The sequence below is a fragment of the Astatotilapia calliptera genome, chromosome 5 (genome assembly GCF_964374335.1).
Source record: "Astatotilapia calliptera chromosome 5, fAstCal68.1, whole genome shotgun sequence".
In the NCBI taxonomy this organism is placed as follows: Eukaryota; Metazoa; Chordata; class Actinopteri; order Cichliformes; family Cichlidae; genus Astatotilapia; species Astatotilapia calliptera.
The window spans coordinates 16,847,508-16,865,678 of NC_137426.1; the positions used below are offsets into that span (position 1 = coordinate 16,847,508).

The window sequence follows — 18,171 nt, forward strand, 5'->3', positions numbered from 1 at the left end:
CTATTATTATTGTTATTATTATTATGATGACTACTACTGTGGTGTCTGCCTCAAAGGGCACAGAGACGACTCCAACAAGCCACGGATTCATCAGCAGTTTGACTTTTTGTCTGGATAACTGAATAATTAAATTGACGTTATTAAGTGTCCAAGTGTGCTTGAAAAAAATAACCTGAATTTATATGTGGATTAATAGTTGGCAGCGCATCTTCTATCGACCCGCTAATTGATTAATCTCATTGTGAGTGCAGCCCTTAAAAGCAGCTTTAGTTCAGCTTCTACTTCTGCGTTTTGTCGGGAATAAGTAAGAAAATAAATAAGAAAACAATATTTTAACTTAACAGTTTTTTTTTTCAAAATCTTAATAAAATAAAAATCCCACTTTTTACTTTCTTTTCCCCCTATTTTATGAATTGCACAGAGCATAAACACTGTGTGAGCAGAGCCTTGTTGAGCGTTATACCACGGCAAGGAAACGATTAAAAATTTAATAGCGCTGAGTGACACAGAAACCTACAAGGGCGTGCCTGCCAAACACGCTCTCATTCTTTCGCCGTCAGCACTTTTCTTGTCTTTGTATACAGACTGCATGAAGCAGCAGAGGGTCTAAAACCCCAGTGGCAGACTGGTGAGAGAAAGAGGTCAGTATACATAATTTATATTATTAGCAAATTGACTTTTACTCCGTCTTTTAATTAGAGCGTTCATATTACGCAAACGTATGTGCACGTTGTGACATGGAAGTGTTGCACAAGGTTAGTGTAAGTAATAACAGAGTGGCATATCCCTCCATTAGCTAAATATCCTAAAGGGGCTAAAGGGTTAACGCATCTCAGCTGCAGCATAACAACAAATGAAGTCTCTATGGGAGGTATCAGTGCCAGAGTCAGCAAAGCTGCACAGTCCTCTGCAATGATAACCCCGTTCTGGAAAACCTATAAGGCTGGGAATCCAGCTTCAGATGGACCAGACAGCTCCAGCTCAGGCTCTTAAAAACTGGAAAAGAAATCACAACTGAGAGTCTCTGGAGTGTCTTCATCCCTGAAGTCTCCATGAGCATCCTGCTCTCCTTGAGCTCGACCATTTTCAAGGCTTAACAATGTTGTAATTGCCACTTAAGGTAAAATGAAGCCACCACCTGACTGTGAAGCCGTTTCTGGACAAAAGGAGAGAGAGAGAGACCCTGGATCTGCAGTTGTCCAAAACAACTTACTGTTCGTTACTCTGTGGCGAGCAGGGTGCTTTGAGAGAGTGACGCATACCCAAACAACACCATGTCATTGAATCACCCGTGTTTACGCAGCCACATAATCCTGCACCATCTGTAGGACTTCAGTCTCGTCCTCTGTGTAGCATAACAAGCTAACAGGCCAGCTGACTATAGTCTCCTGAAACACTTTTAAAAATACAGCGGGCTCATAAAACAAAACGCAGATGTCTCGCCCAGAATACATCTCTATTCACAGCAGCAATAGCAACTTCACGGTGACGTCCTCTCCTTTGCCCTCGAACTCCTCACCTCCTCCACCTTACCAGGCAGATGCGAGATGAGAAAGAGGCAATGAACTTCTGACCTGTCATTCAGACTGCAGGGGAAGCTTTGCAGCTCGAGGGCAACCAGAGTCCACCATCCACTCATGTCTCTCCTCCCCTCAATGTCTCAACCCACCATCCCATAAAGCTCCACTAAAAACCTTCTGCTCCCCTCTTTTATGGCTGCCAGATGGTAGGGAGGCCTCCTTGCCTCTGGACTTGCCTCTCTAGTCTAGTAAAACCAGTTGACCTCGGTAACATAACAACTGCTATTTATGAAAAGGCTTGGAAGACAACACACAAACATCCTGCCACCGACGCAATCCAATGCCATCTCATCTCCCAAAGAGCCCTTTTACAAGATGAGATATGTATGGAACTGTACCCTTCCACCAGGGGAGGTGGTGAAGTCCAGATGGAGAGACTACACCCAGGTACTTTTTTTTCTTTTTCCCCCTGTGAAGGACTTTTATTTGCGTGTCTTGGGTGTGAGCGCAGGACTTTGGCAGCGTCTAAAATTCTCCCTGAGAAACGGGGAAGCAAAACAAACAGAGCCGTCTGCATTCAGGTCGGAGCTGAACCGCAGAACCACAGTCTGGCCTGCGGTTCACAACATTCTGTTCCAGCACTGACTTCACCTAAAACAAACACTCTCAACACCCGTCCACCTCAGCCAGAGGCAGAGAGGAATCTGAGGAAAAGTTTAGATTCGAACTCCATTAACAAATGTTCCCCCCACCCTCTCTCTAGCAGAGCTACTTCTTGGACTGATGTTTTCACCGAGCGCTGGGCAAACACAGATCTTTTCATGAACTTGTCACTCGTGTAGGACTTGTCTCCTTTGAGAGCTCAGAGTGAATCCAGTGCTTGAAAGGTAACCGAGTGGGGTGGGAAAGAGGGTTAAAAGGCCACCGATCACGTTGCTATAAAAGAGCAGTCAAATTAAAAGCGTCCTATTACTGCAAATAATTTAAGGTGATTATCTGTCCTTCCAGTAACGGCTTTCTAACCCCTTTGCAAGGCTTGGATGCCCGCCCCCCCTCTTTTATTAATTCTTCCTTTATTTGTTCTACCAGTTGGAACCTACCATTTATGTCCTGCAATTCAACCTGACCTGCAGGCAACCCCTGCCATGGCTGGCAAAGCCATTAGGCTAGCTGTGTCTGTGGGTTATTAGTGTGATAAAAGTTTACTGTTGCTCCAGCCACTCTGCCCGGCTGCCATTTAATGCCTCTGAACAGCAGGTCTATGGGACCTTTCACACAGCAGAATGGGCCTGAGGGCATTTGTTCAGTGGGCCAACTCACGAAACACACCTAAGAGTGAACTATTTTAATCGAACAAGACACAGACGGGCAACGAGGGCAAAGAAACGAGGCTCTTATCCAACCAGCCTACATCGAAGTCGGGGTGATAAATCAAACTAGAGCATCCCTTGTGCGATGGCTTTGTGAAAATATGTAGACGAGAGGGCTTAGGGGGGTGGTGGTTGTCTGCGCTATGTTTTCTCCTGTGCGGCAGAAGTTGTGGGCAGCCCAGCTAACTGCAGCCTCAGCACTTCTCTCCATATTCTCCAGTTTCAGGCCAAGAGAGAGAACAAAGGCAAAGAGCTAAGCTGCTGCAGAGGTAATGAGGACAGAGGCATGCAGCACAGGAGTGTGTGCCCTCAATAATGAGTGCTGCTGCAGTCTGTGATGGAGTCCTGTTGGACAGCAGAAATAAAAATCCATGCAGCTGCTCTGAGCAGCCGCTCTGCCTGCCCGTAGTCTGCTCACAGACAGCAGTAACTGACTGACTGTAGCCCACCCCTTTTTACACTGCAGCTCTGTCTACCACAAAATGGAAACCACAGTGTGACTGGAATTTGCTTGGAGGCACATTGAGATCCATGTAGCGAGGCAGTAAAACTACATTAAAACTGTTAATTCCACTGAGATTCCTTAGCGGCACATTATCTGGGCATATTACTGTACAATGTTTTTAACAGTTAAAATCAGCAGGTAAAATTTTTTTAAAAAAATACTGGTCAATGGTTTGAAAAAAAAATTCTGCCCGACTTAAAAACAAATCTGTGGCGAGATGAATCCGCTGCTAATGATGCACTGTGGAGAAATCAAGCAAAACGTGTCAGAAGGCAGAGCTGAGTTTTCACAAATGACACAAGCTCATCTCGAAGAATAACAAACACCGCGGGCTGTGCTGTGAAAAATGTTATAAGAAGAATGGAGCCGCAACAGACTAAAGGGAATCCACATTAGTGCTAGAGGAGAATCCCAATTAAACTCGAGGATGCACCCTTTATCTGGAGCATGTACCAAAGTCTGTACCCGGCTCACCAGTTGGATTCAATAATGCGGTTAAAAAGAAAAAGAAAAAAAAAAGCCTATACAAAGAGAAGAATTTCACAGCAAAAATAAAACTCTGAACAGAGGAAGAGAAACTCCAAAAAGAGTCTTCCGGAGTTGGTACTCATTATACACTTATCATTGTGTAGGTCTAAACAATGCTTGGTAAGTTTTTTTTATTGCACTTTCAAAGCGTCATGAGTTACTTCAGCTTTGTTCTTGCAGACGAAGCTCCACCTCACTGCAGCATTTCTGGAAAACATGTGCACATCCTATGTGTGTGTGTGTGTTTTTAAAGTGACTAATTATAGCAGTTATTTGTATTTAGTGATGATTTTTAACAGGTTTGTGCATTCTAATATTATTTACCCCCAAATGGTTTTAATTTTAAAGTAGGAGGCATTTCACAGAGAGGCCGTTTTTGGCAGTTCTTGGCTGTAAAGCTGTGTCAGTGCTGGTCCATGCCAGCCCCACCCCATTAAGGCCGAATCCTGCACATCATGTGTTTCCACTTTACTGATAGGGTGGAAATGACCTCAACGCAGTAAAAGATGACAGGGGTGCTAGCGCTGTTCACCAGATGTGAGCAAAAAAAAAAGAGAGAAAAAAGAGGGGGAGGAGGAGGACGACGAAGGGGAGAGAAAACCATTCGCCTGAAGAATTTACTGCAAACCCCTGAAGAGCCCTGTGATTGAGGGTTCAAGTCAAGCTCCAGAGGTTCCTGGTGTATCTCAGAGGCACTCAGGGAGCACATACCCTCCAAGCTTAGCCAGATATAGAACTGCACGCACATACACACAGAGAAACATACACGTACGTATCCAAAAAACCAAACTGTCATTCCACTGCACCTGCTTGCAACACAAAAGCCACTTCCTCCCACTGTGTCCGGCCAAGGCCCTTTATCCCAGCAGCCTGCACCACAACACAGGCAGAGAAATTAGGGAGTTGCATTGATGACAGGGCGGCTAATCTCTTTGGAGGGACTCATTATATCGGCAGCCTGTACAGTTCAGCAGCTGAAAGGAGTGAATTAAATATGGACATTCAGAGATGGGCGTCTTTGTGAAGATGAGTGCTCCAACAACGCCCTGCTACCCCTGGAATAATTCATACATTCCATATGGGACAGATGCCTCGACCAGACTGTTATCTCTGCTTTCAGCCGACTGGTACGAGGTCACAAGTGAACCGATTTTCTTCCAAATAGATTTGTTTTATTGTCTTATTTTTAGTTCAAAACTGTCTTCCTATGTTTTTTTCTCACTCTTGTCTCAAGCAAAGAGTCTCATCAGCTCACGAGAGGTGGCATGACCTTGCACTTAAACACATACTCCTGTGCTGCAGATTAAGGCTGTTGACGGCAAAAGGAGAGGTGATTAGTTTTGATGGTAATCTTTAAAGCAGCTTGATGTTTTTTAACATGATGTATGCACTAGCGCTTCCCTTGACATCGGCTATACACAGCTTAAGACACTGGGCTTATAATAGTCCCTTCATTATAGGATAAAGGGTGGGCCTGCTCTATTTCAGTCCATGGCTGCCTGTGTCTGAGCTCGTCGACTGGCTGGAAATAAAGCCAGACGCTTGTCAATGCTACGAGCACAAGGGAGGGAGTCTGCCCTGCCTAGACAGCCGGCACAGCAAGTGCAGCGCAGGGACAATCTTGAAACTATCAGACACCTGCAAAAAGGTGGGGGGTGTGGGGAGGTAACCTCAGCGTGTGAGCAACCGTGGCCTATCTTTACGCCTGTCTTTTTAAATATAGCCACTGGTGTGCTGAAAATAAAGAAAGAACAGACAGCGAGAACCTAGTGGGGCAGGTGGCCAGCTCATGAGATGGATGCATTTGCAAAGTTACAGTACATTCTGCTTTTGAATGAGGTAATAAACAAGACCGGCAAGGTCAAAGAGGGAAAAGGTCCACCTGACCAAATGATACTGTGGCAAAGAGTGGCCATGACGGGTCCTGGGGTGAGTTTAATACTGAATAAATAACGTTTCTCTACCCCCCCCATCACTGCAATAGAGTCTGCTAGGACAGCTGTGCTGAATTCATTTGATACGGGTGCCTGCTGACAATGCTGCATTGCTTCGTCTCTGCAAGACAACATGTTGAGCTGGCCTGAAGAGCTTACGGGGACTTGCACAAAATGATTGAGCTTCTACGACCCAAAAGCTGTAACCAACTAAGAAAGTAAAAGTAAGCGAAATAAAACTCCTAAGAGCCGCATGGTACATGCATCTACTCAGGAAGAAGACACAGTGCTCTTTTACCAGCAGATACACAACATGATAGAGATCTTTCATAGCACACAGCCCATCAGGAGAGAGACAAAAATGTAGAGCCCACTCATTTGTTCATTTAGCAGGCTCTTGAAAGCCTAGAGGATGGTTATGAGGTCATCCTGACAAAGTAGCACTCACTCCCTATCTATCTATCTATCTATCCATCCATCCATCCATCCATCCATCCATCCATCCATCCATCCATCCATCCATCCATCCATCCATCCGAGTGAGACCAGCAGCTTTTGTACCAAAGGAACAGCACAGTGATACATGTGTGGCATACTGTATGTAGGCCAGTCTGAATACAGACCGATACAGCATGTGCTCACTACAGTGGAGGTGGAGATCTAAGTATAATGCAGTGTGAGGGGGAGTGCAGTAGGAGAACTCAGTGTAGGAGAGCCTGTGTCTGTGTCTTTGTGAGTACGTGCGTGTGAATGCATGTGTGTGTGTCCTACAGGGTTGAGGAGGTGTCAAACTGAGGAGGTGAGTGATGGTGGCGAGGCAGAGGAGAGAGAAAGAGGTGGTGTCAGTCGAGGAGGTCTCAGTGATGGAGGGGGGGAGGTTTACTCCGTGCTGACCTGTGGGAGAAGTGAATGTTATGCGAAGTGGAGGAGGAGGAGATGGAGGAAGGAAAGCATGAGGGCAGCAGGAGGAGGAGGAGGAGGAGAGAGTTGTCGAGTCACAGTGTGGAGGTCACAATGAAAGAGGATGGACAGTGAATGGAGACGCGTTAGGTCTCTGTACTGTAAGAGGTGTGTGTGTGTGTGCGCATGTGTTTGCGTGAGTGTGCGTTTTGGCGTGCTACTTTTGAGCCCACCAGCCAGAGAGCATGAAGTTCTTATTTAGCACAGGAAGAGCAGCTCTGCTTAGCAACCACAGGCGCCCTCCAATCACAAGCATACGGCGCAGACTCTGACTGAGGACGAGTCCTTCCTGGCAGTGTGTGGAGTCTGACAGAGGCCTCTAAATGTTGTTCTCCACACCTGCCCACATGCAGAAACATATACAAAACAGATCCAGAGCCTTTTTCCCCTCCCGCCAGAACTGAACACGAAGCTTTTATGTCACAAAAAAAGACAAAAGTGCATTCGCGCCCGTCTGAGTCGCCTTGGCTACACCGTCTTCTGAACTTTGCAGAGAACTCAAAGTTAATCTAAACCATCCTAATCCGAAAATAAATTATGTATATCCCAAAGAGCAAGGTAGTCGTCCAAATCCCTAAAACATTTATTCTTCTTTTTGCCGCAGCCACGGCACTGTGCATCACCTCAGCACTGCCCCAGTTATGACTGAACCGACAGCAGCCCCCCGATTGTGATCTGCTAGCCACCAAAACAGGAGGCACAAACAAGATTTGGACCAAATGCTGTCTGAACACTGAGCAGTCTGTTTGGTTTAGCTGCGTGAGCTAATCCTCCTGATAGCTTTGAAGGTGTTTGGTGGGCGGATTGTAGGCGAGAGCAGCATGCCGATTTGTCATATGGCACCAGCAGGGCCTACTTCTGCTCTGGCTGGAGCTCCATTAGCACATCTCCAATGTGGTCTAACAGTTCTGTAGCTTAGATCTGCAAGTCATTATAGAGAGACGAGAAGAAATTTAAAGGGATAAATATTTTCGTGCCTTTTTTATGTCTTTTGACCTCTAATGTCTCACCAGGCGAGCACTTAATTTTATATGTGCAGTTACGCTGTTGGTTGCTCTATGTAATGTGCTCTCTGCAGTATATCTAATTCATGCTCTAATTACGAAATTCCACTGGGACAGGCTATAAATTGAGAGGATACTTTGAGTGGGGAGAAGAAGAAGAAGAAGAAGAAAGTCCACAGCGGAGCCTTTGCACGTTCTGCAAATGCCATCCAGAGAAAACGATGGTTTTGATGTGCACTATGGTCTCGGCATTCCAGTAGTTATGTAGGATTATAAGAGCCTAAACCCCCTTGACTGCAGCAGCTTACTAGCTCAGCCAGCAGCAGATGCAGACTCCAGGATTTCCTGTCTCTGCACCAGATGGGCCTGACTCTTAATCACAGAGCTGGAAATCAGGAGGTGATCGAGGAGGAATTGATGATGATTGTGGAATAACACTAACTCAATACAGGCATCTGTTCTGCCACTAACGGACCAACTGACTGACTGACTGGCTTGTTGACTGCAGTCACAGCCAGTGCTCATCTCCTCCCTCATCTCATCATCACTGATCAACACTAATCATCTTCCTCCCTCACTCCATGAGTTATACAAGAAGTCTTTCACACATTAGCACTGCACTGTGTCATCGAGGTTCAGAGCAGAAACGAGCTAAACCCCGTCCACGCAAAATGATCAGAAAAAGAAACGGGCACTCTTATATGTCTGAAATCCCCGAAATTATTTCTTGTTTAGTTTTAGGGTTTTTGAATAATTGAATTACCTCGATAAGTTGCATGAATGTATTTTATTTATCCATTTTCTACTCCAATTCTTGCGATTTCACTTTGTAAGAAGCCATTATGCGCCTAAACACAGCAGCGAATGCAAGAAACAAAACACATAAAGAACCTCATTTAAAGTAGGTATTTACAGTATACCACAATACACGTCCAAGGAAATACTGCTGTTTTTTTAGTTTTTTTATTAACCCACCGGATTTTCTTGACCTCATTCAAATAGCTTTTGCATACTAAAAAACCAGCTGAGAAAAAAAAATTACCACATGATACATAGTAATATAATATGGACTGAGGTTAATACTATATTATACCTTTAACCAAGGCGCTGGCTTTGTGCTTGTCCCACAGCTCCTAATACTTTAATTTAAATGCAGAGAATGAATTTGCTTTTACTTGCAGACACTTGAAGTAGTTTGAACACAATGATGTTAAAACCACTGCTGGCATTAATAACTTATAACATATTTTATGCTATTTTATTTATTTATTGCTTCTTTTGTTTGTTTGTTTGCTTGTTTGTTTGTGGTTATTTTTACAGGAGAAATCAGTCAAAAGTGTTATGTTATGTGTTTTTTTAAGCTTTTCAACAAATGGACTGTTGAAAATACAAAAAAATAACCTTTTTAACTTTAATAATCATTTTAATTGTTGTATATATATTTGTATAGACAGAGAAAATTATGTCAGATCTATTTGTAGTCATAAAATAATCTATTAATTGCTTCCAATTTAATTTTCTTAAAATAACCCATAAGGCCAAATTCAAAAGACCATAAAATCATTACATGATAATATCAAAAAAGCAATATGATTCAACTGAAAGTCTATTAATGATAACACTGAATTATTGCCCAGTGTTATCTCTATCAGACATGCAGACACCACCAAAGGCTCCACTCTGTCTTTGAGCACATAACTAGGAAACCGGTGACACAGCAAACTCACAAGCGTGGATTTCCCACCCTCGGAAAGGCTGGAGGTTACGGACCTATCCACACAGCGGCTAAAGAAACAGCACGGTAACAAAGAGAAACTGCTGCACTTCACAGCCTCTGAAAGCCTGGCTCCCAAACAAAGGAGGCGGCAGGTCTTTAGCGCACATTACCCATGACAGAACCCCAGCTGACACTCTTTAAACATGGGGTCATCGCCGCTAGAATGGAGGCCACAACCCCTGGGAGCGCCTGACACCCCTTTTGCCTTGACACACTGTCCCCGCTTTGGCCAAAACACTCTGGCCAGCACAGGAGTGTTGTCTACTGCAGAGGGAGGAGGGAGGGTGGAGCGAGTTTACGTGGGTGTCAGGACTCAGGCGACTGCACTCAAAAGAATGATGTGTCCAACTGAAACTGCAGTTTTTGATGCGCCGGGAGATTGAGAAACATGCTACCAAACCTGAATTCAATGCGATTTGCTCAGTGTTTACAGCACGATGGTGATACGGGTGGGTTGGGTCTTTAATGAGTGGGTCAGACAGGCCCACCAAGGACCAAAGAGTTATACCACGTCAGGATCCAGGGCTTTACAGAGGTCAGCAGACAGATGGGAATGGAAATGAGCTGGCCGTGAGCTCATTTTAATCTGGCTCGCACAGCTGATCCAGTCATTACACTCGCCTGTTTACATGCAAACACACTTTTATACCCGCTTTACATAAAGACACCTACACACAAGTGCAGATAAAGGCATGGTTACCGGGTGATGAAAGCAGTCGAGAGATTTTTTTTTCATTTATTCATTCACTTATAAAAACAGCTCATGATCAAAACATGCAACCCTTCAGCCTTGGGCACACACTCTGGTTTACTCCAGGTTTGAGACTAATTGCATTGAGCCAGGAGAACAATGGGTTGAGAAATGGAATAAATTGGCCTCACTTGGGTGGTTTTAATATCCATTCCATTAAGGAGGGTCGACACAGTTCTCCAGAGTCTACTTTTACTCTCCACTCATTCAAATGATTGATTGCATTGGGCGTACTGCTTAGAGCTTTTTTTGTTTTTTTTTTAAATTTAAATACAATATTCAAAAAGTTTTTCCCCCTCCAGTTGAAATCCTCTTTCTTGAAGATTTCCATGCTAATCAGAAAAGTTCATATTTAAATTATTACATGCAAAGTTCAGAGCAATGAAGAAAGCAATTTGTGTCTATTCCCATAAAATTTACAGAGTAATAAATATTATTATTCGTCTGAAAATTGACCTAATGGTTCCAATACGGTGACGTTTCATTGGAAATTGAGCCGCGGCTGAGAAAAAATGTTTTTGTCTGCCAGGTGAATATCCCTCCGTCTTTTATCAGAAAGCCATCTGGCCAGTGAACTGGACACAAGGGCATGAGATTGGATGGTGTAAAAAGAATGGGGGTAGGCTGGGTCAGTGTCTTTGGAGCGAGGTCACAGGTCAAGGCCCTTTGACAACACATATCAAGGCCGGGCTCACACACCCTGCATCTTCTGAATGAGAGAGTCTGCGGCGTGCTCTCTCCAATCTGCCCTCATCTGCACATTATAGGGCTAAATGACCAAATGCTGCATTTGATGCAAAACAGACACAATGACTGGCCTGGCCAATCCGGCTTCTGCTGTTTTGTGGGCAGAATACTTTTTTTTCCCTTTCCCCATTTAGAATATGACTGGGAATACTTGCATGTACACGCACATGTTATCAATAAAAACTAGAATTTTAAATAAATAAATACATTTTAGTCGGTCCAGTAAACTGAGTACCTTCCCCTGGAGGTGTCTGCAACAACCACCATGTTCAGTGCATGAGGTGGGAGTCTAGACAGATGTTACAGGCAGAGGAGCTAACCTTCGGGGCTGCCTCTTATTAATAAAACACCCTGACATCAGAGGGAGGCTGAGACAGACCGATAACATTGTGTTTTTATTTTATGGGTAAGCTGAGCCAAACACAGTCTGTGAGCCTCAGTCCAGCCTTTCAGCAGCTTGGCCTGTCAGGCTGATGTATAGGAGAGCGCTGGTGTGCAGCTCCCTGAGGACGGGGCCTGTCTGCTAACTGGGACACAACTGACAGTGAACCACAGCAAACAAACAAACACTGCCCCCTTCGTCCCTTTCAATCCATGATGAGCAGGCCCTCTGTATCTCTCGCACACTCTCTGAAACACTGACAGTGCAGGAATCAACATTTTGTGGAAATATATAACTCACAGGTCATGCGTCAAGACCTGCTGAAACATCACAGGTGCAAGACTTAAATACCACAGACAGATATTTCTCGACTGCGGAGAGATTTCGTCAAGAGGCCATCCAATTCGTGGAAAGGTGACATAAATCAGCAGCGAAGAGCCTCAACACAACGTCCTCATTTCATGTTTCTATAAACCAGCGTCTATTCCCATTAAAGCAAGTACTGAGGTTTCCCTGTGAGACATCTCCTGGCTCCTGCTCAGACTGGAGCAGCGCCATGGTGATGCATACAGAGATGTCCACTCATTAGCAGAGTCCCACACAACAGCTGCTCTGTGACGAAGGAACAGCCACCTCGTCTCCTGGCCCTTTGTCCATACTAAACATCTCTGACCCACGCAAGGAGCCACAATGGGACACTCACACATAGACAAACATGCGCGCACACTTTTCAGATTTCTTATCCTTGTCCTGATGAGCACAAACCTCTTCTCACTCTTTCACACACACATTTCCATATTCAAGACCTCCTTAAACTCTTATCCCCCCCTTCTCCACCTCATGGCACCATAATGCACGACCTGCCCCCTCGCTTCTCTCTCACACACTAATAAAATATATCAGGGAGACTCAATTTATCATAATGCAGCTGCCCTTGGGTAACCCTGGGGGTTGGGTGGATGAGTTTTAGGTGATGGGATGTATGCTCGGGAGCATTAAGCTGATTGTTAGTCTCCCTTTTTTCCACACACAGAAGAAGTGAGTGAACCTCTAAATGAGATGGGACAGGTACAGAAAGGTGTGATGTGACATTTGATCAGCATTTTTACCCTGTTGGGGCATTTGATAAGGCTGGTAACACTTGTGAAAGATACAATCAATCAGTTAATCAAAGGAAACTTGGCAGGCCTGAGAAGAAGGAAGTCTTCTCAGATTAATGTCAATCAGCGCAGATGATGTAGTTCAGATATCAACAGATACAAACAAACAATTCACTGCAAAATTCCTCAAACACAAAAAGCCATCGTTGTAAAATAAAAAAAGGGGGAAAACACACAGACTTACTCTGCAAGATTTACTGGACCGTTTTCCCGTGAGATCAAATTTTCCTTTTAACTCTTTGAGCAGCTTCTCCAGGTGACTCTTCTCCTCTTTCCCGGTGTAGTCCGGATCTAAGAGCACATAAGCCCGCCAGTTGGCCGAATCAAAGCCCCAGTGGACTGTCCGGTTCTCTAGTCTCTTGTGACTGTGGACAACAAACTTGTGAGGTGGGTACATGAGTCTGCAGTCCATGCACTGGATGCAGGCGGCACCCGGAGAGGTGTACAGTTCCGGGACAAACAGGCCTTTACAACGACCAAAACATTCGTGATACACTTTGAAGCTTTTCTCGGTTCGCTCCAACTCCAGAGAGCCCGACTCCTTGTTGCAGTGAGGAGGGTAAGTACCGCCGTAGATGAGCGCGTTGCAAAGCCGTTCAGCATCCGTCTGAGTGATAAGCCCACAGGACGGTGCCGAGAAGGGCAAGATACCCACCACTTTGAGGATCTCTAGCTGGTCCGCCGTGCACCTGGAGCAATAGATGTGGAGATCGTCGCAGACCGAGTTGATCTGCTGGAGGGAGAAATCTCTGAGAACGCTGTTGAGAATCTGCGGTAGGCACAGTCGTTTCTCACCACCGACGACGAAGCAGGAGATAGGTTCCCGCTCCAGCACCGTCTCGCACCTCTCGGTGGAGCGGTCGGACGGGATGAAAAGTGGACCGGACATCACTGGAGGTGTCTGAGCCGGCAGGGTGAGCATCATCTCGACGGATTTGCCATCTTTCCCGAAGAGTGAGTCCTGGTGCCATCGAGCGGAGAACGCCGCCGGTCCACCGAGGGAGCGCCTGGAACTCAGATTAAACTGCTGCAGAGTTTGCTGAAGTCCAGGATGGGGCTGGAAGCTCGTGCCCTCCATGTTGTCGGTTAGAGAAGAGAGTTCAAAACTCAAAATGCGAGCTGAAATCGACTTATCGGGTCGGGCGTCCTCAGCATCCGGCTACACGCTCAATAACGCGCACTTCCATGTCACCGGAGAAGCTTCCCAGCGCGTCCATTCAGAAAACTGAGAGCTGCTGAAATCATAGGGCAGTTCCTGTAAGCACACGCAATTAAAGTCGACAACTAAGCGACTCCGAAGTCGTATTATCCAACATACAATCACCGGGTACTATGTTTCTATGCTCCTGCGGTTTTACGCACTCCTAATGTGCGCCCGAAATATGCCTCGTCTGCTCAGTCTGGCGCACATTCAGTCTGCTGTCTCCCCACTCACTCAATGTGTGAGTCGCTCTCTCTCTCTCTCTCTCTCTCTCTCCCTCCCTCTCTCTCTCTCTCTCTCTCTCTCCCTCCCTCTCTCTCTCTCTCTCTCTCTCTCTCGCCCTCTCTGTTTGTTTGTGTCTGGTTCAGTCATTGAATCCCAGCCAGGAATGTGACTGACTCCCCGGGCTGGCTCTTCCCTCAGCCAGCTGTTCCTCCCTCTGCTCCAGGGCAGCTGCACATTTAAAAAAAAAAAAGAAAAAGAAAAAAAGAAGGAAAAAAATCTTTCTAAACCCAGGCGAGGGTGGAGCTCTGGAAAATGTAGTTGATACTGGGAAAGCAAACACAAACTTTACTTCAAATGCATACGCCTTGTAGGTCAGCACTGTTTCAGTCGCAGAAAGCGGTCAGCACAGATTTTAACACGATATGGAGGGATTTGTAAGTGAAAACAGTAAAAACATGCAATACTCGAATGCACGCATTAAGTAACTACTGACTTATGTACATGTTTGAAGTTGGCCGTGTTGTACTGTGAGTGCTTCTGTTGTGTTTCTTTTTACGATAATTTACATAGAAATATATTAGCCTAAAAAAATCTATAGTTTCTAAAATATGCACTTGTATACATTGCTGACCTGTAAATGCAAATGAGGCCTTCAATTAATTAAAATAAGTACACTTGAGTTTACTTATATTACGTTTTCTCCTGCATACAGGAAAGTATGTTTGCGCATACTTTAATTTCATTATGTGTTTATGTCTTTCTTACCTGTGCAGGACGCTTCTGTAATTGCAGAGTGCAAAGACCCATGAGACTGTTAATATTTAACTTCAAAACCTTAATTTAGTAGTGTTGTGATCATTATTTCGGTTATGTTGTGTTTAGACTTTGATACTTGCTGATGTGTAATGCAGTTTCCAGTGTTTGTGCAGCCAAGAATAGTGTTAAAGGTTTAGCTAACAACAGGCTACCATGATGGAAACTCGTGCACCATGAACCCCGGCAGGCGTGAAACGTCGTTGATCAACTCTTAATACAGCTAAACAAAGTAGAAAAGTCATTTTGCACCCTCATTAAAACACGAGGCAACAATTGTAAGTAAAATGCAACTGAAATATATGAAATCTAAATTTACCATTAAGGATAATGTGCTTGGTTTAAACCGAATTTATACCAATCAAGCCAATTTCAACTGAGTAGATTCCATTATATTTAACAATTTGCATTGTTCTAATGTAAAAAAAAAAATTACCTGGAAGATTTACATGTAATTGCACTACTTTACGTTTGTATTTGGGGGTGGGGGTGAGACGTAGAAACACTACAAAAAGTGAGATCTCACTTTGTAAATCGCCCTACATAGTGACATTTTCTGTTTTTATTTACAGTAAAATTTGTAAACATGACCATGTATGAAGTGTATTAGCTTAAAATTAGAGGTCTTTGCTTAAGCCCGGTTACCGTAATGCGACTTATCCCTCTTAAGTAAGCCCAACTGAGTGCGAGTTGAGGTTACTTAATTATTAGTCAACAAGCAAGACAAGCTATTAAGTTTTACAGTTTAATGGTGTAATAATTAAATAGACTATAACAGAAATTCTCATAGATAATTTCACAGTGTAGTTTTAGTTATTTTACATCAGCAACAAATCAATTTCCTCTTCCAGTTAAATTCAGAAGTTTTCAGAAAGACTAAATGAAAGACAGATATTAATTATGAATTAAATTTAGGGGTTAAAGTGTGGTTGTTCATGAGTTTGTGAACCCTTTGCAATTTCCAGGATTTCTGAGCTGATGAATCATCAAATAGGATCTGATATTCAAACAAAATCCGACTAAAATGAACATAAAACATGGTACTTTACATTTCTATTAAACACACAGTAATCAGGCATAGTGCAAACTGGAAAAAATAGTTGAACTGGCAGATTTGCCAAGTCGCAGATGCTCCTTTAGCACCAGCAACCTCCCATCAAATGATTGCTTTTGCTGGTTGTGAGACTTGGTCTGTGATGAAGAGAAATTTTGATCCCTCTAGAGAGGATCAAACTTTGCCTTTATTTATACATTCTGCAGGGAAATCCCTAAACCCACCAGTTCCAGTCTCATCATCTTAACTGGAACATTTGACTCCAAGCATATGGTGAAGTCATTAGCACAGAGGATCACTCTTACTTTTGCACTTTTTTTCAGTTTGAAGTCATAATCTCACTTAACAACTGTTTTCTCTGCTCTAAATGACAGATAGAAATGTGTATACTTTCTAAGCTACCAAGCCACCAGGACAAATGGAGAAAAATTAGCACAGTGGCTAACAATATGCTAACAGGTAAAAGAGTAGGGTTATGCTAACAGCTACGGTAGCAAGCAGCCTTAGCCCCAGAACAGTCTCTGTAAAATCATCACAGTCAAAGGTTTAATGTTTGGTTGTTGTTTTTTTGTTTTTGTTTTTTTTTAGTTGGCAGTAAAATTGCTATAACAGTTTAGCATTAATAAAACAAAGAAAAAGGAAAAAACTGTCTCATTAAACACTTAAGTGATGGTCTGATGTTGGTATTTTGCAGTTTTACATAAGAGATGGCAGTTCACATTGTTTATTACTGTTAGAGTCATGTGGTTTTGGACAGTGCAGTTTACATTTATATATATATATATCTATATATATATATATATATATATATATATATATATATATATATATATATATATATACGTGTGTGTGTGTGTGTGTGTGTGTGTATACTGATTATATTCTATTAAAAAACAGTAATGAAGAAGTTCGTTCTTCTTTCCTGTTATTACCTAATAGATTATTATTAGTTAGATTGTAGTTTATTTTAGAAATGACCTTAGTGATATCAAGTTCACATTTTATGCCTTTATCAGTCATGAAATCACTTTATTCCTGACAAGTTACTAACCTTAGAATTCAAACAGCAGGTGATTCTGACATGGGTCATTGTGACACATTCATTTAACAGGAAATAATGAATAAGATAGAAATAAAAATCTGTAAAAATATAATGCACATTAGATGTATATTTTGCAAACATATGTTGAACATAGTCTTGAGAACAACTGTATGAGTGTGTGCATGTGTACGACAGTGGTGGGGGAGCTTACTGAAAGTTGAGCAGCCTGGTGGTTTGGCTGAAGAAGCTGCAGAATCCAGTTATTCTGTTGTGTATCCTGCGAGTCTCTTCCCAGAGGCCAGCAGGAAGTGTATGGTGGGGGTGGGAGTGGTCACGTGTGACTTTGTTTGCTCTGGTCAGGCAGCGCTCTTGCGCAACATCCTGGATGTGGGGAAGTGGAGTCCCAGTGATCTTTTCCAGTGTCCTCACCACTCTCTGCAGGGACTTCCAGTCTAAGGCACTGCAGGCTCCTGACCACACAGACATGCATGCGGTCAGTAAGTTCTCTATAGAGCTTCTATATAAAGTGGTGAGCATGCGAGGGGGGAGGTGAGCTCTCCTCAACCGGTGGGAAAAAGTGCAGGCGCTGCTGAGATCTCTTTACAAGAGAGCAGAACAGGGTGTCTGTTATCTGTATCCACAGAAACTTGATGCTGCTCATCATTTCCACTGTGTTGTTGGTGATGAGAAATAGCATGTGACTGTACTGGCTCCTCCTAAAGTCAAAGATAGTCCCCTTTTGGGTTTTTTTGACATTCAGAGCCAAGTAGTGTGTGCTGGTTCAGTTGGTTCACTTCCTCTCTGTAGGCCTGGTTGTTGTCATCTTGAATGAGACCTGCTACCACTGTGTTGTCAGCATACTTTACAATGTGAATCTCGGACAGCAATCATGGGTTAGCAGGGGGTTCAGGACACGGGCCTGAGGAGAGCTGGTGCTCAAAGAGATGAAGTTACAGTCTGGTCAGGTCTCTTGGTGAGGAAGTCTTACACATAAGGGTGCTGAGGCCCATGGGAACTAGTTTAGCATGTTCATGCTGTTGAATGATGATCTTAAACGATGAAATGAAGTCCACAAACAACATTTGCTTGGCTGAGATGTAGTACAGAGAAGATGGCGTCTTCTGTAGAGTGATTTGGGTAGTAAGCAAACTGTAATGAAAACAGTGTGGTCCTTTACCAGCTGCCTTTAAGGTGGGTG

At 43.8% G+C, this 18,171-nt stretch overlaps 1 protein-coding gene across 1 annotated transcript in view; it reads right to left on the reverse strand.

The window, feature by feature from the left end:
* The window catches only part of skib (SKI proto-oncogene b), a 29,442-nt gene extending 15,373 nt beyond the window's left edge, over positions 1-14,069 (reverse strand). Inside the window, exon 1 of the mRNA XM_026167606.2 lies at positions 12,823-14,069. Coding sequence (XP_026023391.2) covers positions 12,823-13,716 — 894 coding nt within the window. The 5' untranslated portion in view covers positions 13,717-14,069. The remainder of the gene's footprint in view (positions 1-12,822) is intronic.
* Positions 14,070-18,171: the final 4,102 nt, after the last annotated feature.